The 3,538-nt window shown below is 39.5% G+C and overlaps 1 protein-coding gene across 1 annotated transcript; it reads left to right on the plus strand.

Annotated features, from left to right (window-relative positions):
- Positions 1 to 351: 351 nt before the first annotated feature.
- On the plus strand, positions 352 to 1,394 carry LOC125035440 (crustacean hyperglycemic hormone-like). Its single transcript, XM_047627846.1, has 3 exons — positions 352 to 369; positions 746 to 1,005; positions 1,289 to 1,394. Exons 1-3 carry the CDS (start codon positions 352 to 354, stop codon positions 1,392 to 1,394), a joined length of 384 nt encoding a protein of 127 aa, XP_047483802.1.
- The last annotated feature ends 2,144 nt before the right edge of the window (positions 1,395 to 3,538 follow it).

A 3,538-nucleotide genomic window follows, 5' to 3' on the forward strand; every position in this document is an offset into this window, starting at 1 on the left:
TATTAATATATTCATTACGCATACACATATACATCTACACACACGTGCGCACAAGATCATACTTACATGAAGTTTTTCGTGATCAGACACAACAACGCGTCGTATTTACATCCGCGAATTAACACAGCTGACTTACTTTCAAGAAGCGATCGATCATCACCATTTCAACAGACTTCGAGATCAAAGGCTCTTAAAATAAGGCGTCTCGTGAAGGCCTAGTCAATACCTCCGCTCATGTTTTTCTCAAACACCTACGGCTGCTTATATAAGGCGATGTTCACCTGTTTCTGAGTCAGTGTAGAGGGAGAGCCTCGAAGTCGGTGGTCCTTGTTCTTGCTGATCTGTGTCGAGATGGTTCCGCTCCAGTTGGTAAGGGGGGTTAACAACCAGGCGGTTTTAACGCCTTTGTAAAGTGCAGAGCTTAACCTGTGCCTATAGTCGTCTAGCGGTTCCGAATGCTTTTATTTGTGTTGTTTATTGATTTTCCACTGCTGTGTACATGATTTATAGAAATGTAAAGTCCTGTATATCCCCTACGAACAAAACTGACCGATTCGAGAATAGTAGTAAAACGAACATAAGAACAAACCAGTTTCTCTCTCTAAACATTAAAATCATAAACATTTTATCAATTCGACCACAAAATCCTCAAGACCGAGGTCCCAAATCTTTCTTAGTTACTAATGTTGATACACATTGAAAACAAACACTTCCTTAAAGTTAACTTCTGTCCCTCTGCCAACAGGTGCAGTCTGCTGTTCTGGTGTCCCTGCTGGTGGCATTTCATGTCTCTGTCACGACTTCTGAAAACACGGATGAAATACCCACGTTCATTCTTTCCTCTCCTGGGGATTCCCTCACAGGAGATCAAAGCATAAACAAACGTACTGTATCGTTCAGTTCTTGCACGGGCGTCTACGACCGCGAACTCCTTGTAAGGCTCGACCGCGTGTGCGAAGACTGCTACAACCTCTACCGCGACGTTGGAGTGGCGGCCGAATGTAGGTAGGTTATTCTTATTCTTACATAAAAATGTCAACAACCAATCTCAACAATCAGTTTATTGTACAGCAGCGAGTGTCTGTAATGGTAAGTCAAGGTCAGATGTGATGGTATGCTTTCAATAGGTCGATTTTTTATTTTATTTTTATTACTACGAGTAGAAAACCTTATATTTAGATTCCAAGGATCTGAGTAAAATCAAATTTGTTTCCCTTTACTCTTTAATTCTATTTTCATTTCTTCTTTACTTATCTACATGGTTACATAAAAGTCTTGCATTTTACAGGAGTAACTGTTTCCACAACGAGGTGTTCCTGTACTGCGTGGACTACATGTTCCGGCCTCGCCAAAGGAACCAGTACCGGGCCGCCCTTCAGAGGCTCGGCAAGTAAGCCAGCTCTTCTGCAGGGACGCTCGCTGTGAAACTTTCTGAATGACCAGACTCTAGGTTCTCCTTCGTTGCTTGTGTATCCTAAGTTAGAAGCTAATAACATATTGACGTCGAGGTGTTTCATGTGTAATGTCTACATAAAGCATAAAATATATAAGAAATATTTATATCCAAAATCCTTTTGATACGTTCTATAACTGAATGCACAATACTGCAGTGAGTCAGATGCTGAATACATTTTTTTCTTGTTTTTTTAATATAAACTAGTGAAAAAATATATTGACCATATAAAATAAAGATGCTTAGCAATCCTACTGTAACTGTCTGTGACTGATCAAGATTTAAATCTTTAAATATGAATTTAGCCGATTATATTCTCAGAAATGAAGATGAATTCATAAGATAAAATGACTTTTAATGAAACCACCGACTTAGCAACTAGCAATAATGTCTTTGTGCTTCCTGTCTTTTATTTTTGTATGATATCCCAAAGTTACGAAAGATGAGTACACCTTTCAAATCCATCAATTTAGTTATGTAATAATTATATTTTTCCTGATTCTATTCTGTACTCCTTGGTTCTAGCCAGGACTACTGCTGACGTACAAAAGAGCTTGGAATTAATTATTTTGGGCTTCAGATTCATATTACAAGTTTGATTAACATAACATTTAACATCTGTAGCCATGGCTGCTTCTTCATGAGTAGTGGTTCCTTTAATAAGAGGTCTTTCATAGGAATTAACCTCCTGGTGCCGAATGGCCGAAGGAGAGCCTCTGGATATGCAGACTAGATGTTCTAGTCTGCTTTCTAATGAGACGTTCCTGTGTATGGTCTTCCGCAACTGGGATAGGCTAGGAGGAATAACAGCACTGATATGGCTGCAGGAAGAGGCAGAGAGTGCTGCTGGATTTGCTATGTCATTTCCGGTAATGTTAGTGTGACTAGGATTCTAAGAGTGAAACTGTAACCTCTTGAGACTAGTTGCTGGAGTTTAGCTATAGCAGATGTGATGAGGTAGATATTATCTGAGGGCAATCCTCTCTGTATTGCCTTAACTGCAGAATGGAAGTCTGTATATATGTACTCTTTGTGTGTCCTTGTCAAGACCATATGAAAGTGCTTTGGATATAGTCTCCAGCCTGCAGTATAATCTGGAAAATAGATGGCAGCTGCAAAGTTCACAGTACTGTTTTACAGAACCATCAGTGTATATTTTCAGCTCATTGCTGGAAATGTAATTATTTATGGAGTCCACAATTTGCTTTAATACCTGTGGATTATATTGTTCACACTGTAGGGAAAGTGACTCATAAAAAGGAGCTGAATCTGTATCTCTTTGCTAAAGGATGAGTGACACCCCCTGTCTTGATTGCCTTTAAGACATTTGTGAAATAAGTGATTTTGCAAAGTATGATACTGTACAATAGTCTTAGGGAGCACAGGTTAGTCTCTGCATGAAGGTTTGTGAAGTGGGTCCATATTAGCTCCAAGTATATCTCTCATGGCCCGATTTTGAACTGTTTCGAGCTTGAAGATTTGTGCAGAGACAAGTTCTATTAGTGATCAGACAGAGTTGTAGATGACTGACCGTATGGCTTGAACGTAAAAAGTTTTGAGGATGCGGTAATCTGCACCAACAGCTGTTGATGCAAATTTACAGAGGGCTTGAATTTTTGTTTGTGTTCATTGGAGGATGCATTGGGGCTGTGAAGAGGAGTATTCCCTGTAGGCAGAAATGTGACCAAGGCATTTGTGTTTATCTTCCTACTGTATGATAGTATCTTTGATAATTAAGAGAGGTCCAGGGGAGTCGCCAGAGGTATAAATGGCTGAAGATTTAGTAGGGTTTATCCTGAATCAAATCCTATCACATTCCCTGGATATGATGTCCATAGTATGTTCAGTATGAGCACATCTGTGTTGGCTAGTGCATAGTAACTGAAAGTCATCAGTGTAAGCAAAGATTTTTGTGCCTGCTTGAAAGGAAAGTTGGACTAATTGTTCAACCAAGAGGTTAAAGAGGAAGGGTCTAAGAATTCCACCCTAAGGGATGCAATTTTCAAAATATCTGAAAGGCAGTCCTGTACTCCTTTTTCTGTAAGAATTGTAGTGATAGATGTATTTGGGGGTGTCACATTGTCT

The sequence above is a fragment of the Penaeus chinensis genome, chromosome 19, assembly GCF_019202785.1.
Source record: "Penaeus chinensis breed Huanghai No. 1 chromosome 19, ASM1920278v2, whole genome shotgun sequence".
In the NCBI taxonomy this organism is placed as follows: domain Eukaryota; kingdom Metazoa; phylum Arthropoda; class Malacostraca; order Decapoda; family Penaeidae; genus Penaeus; species Penaeus chinensis.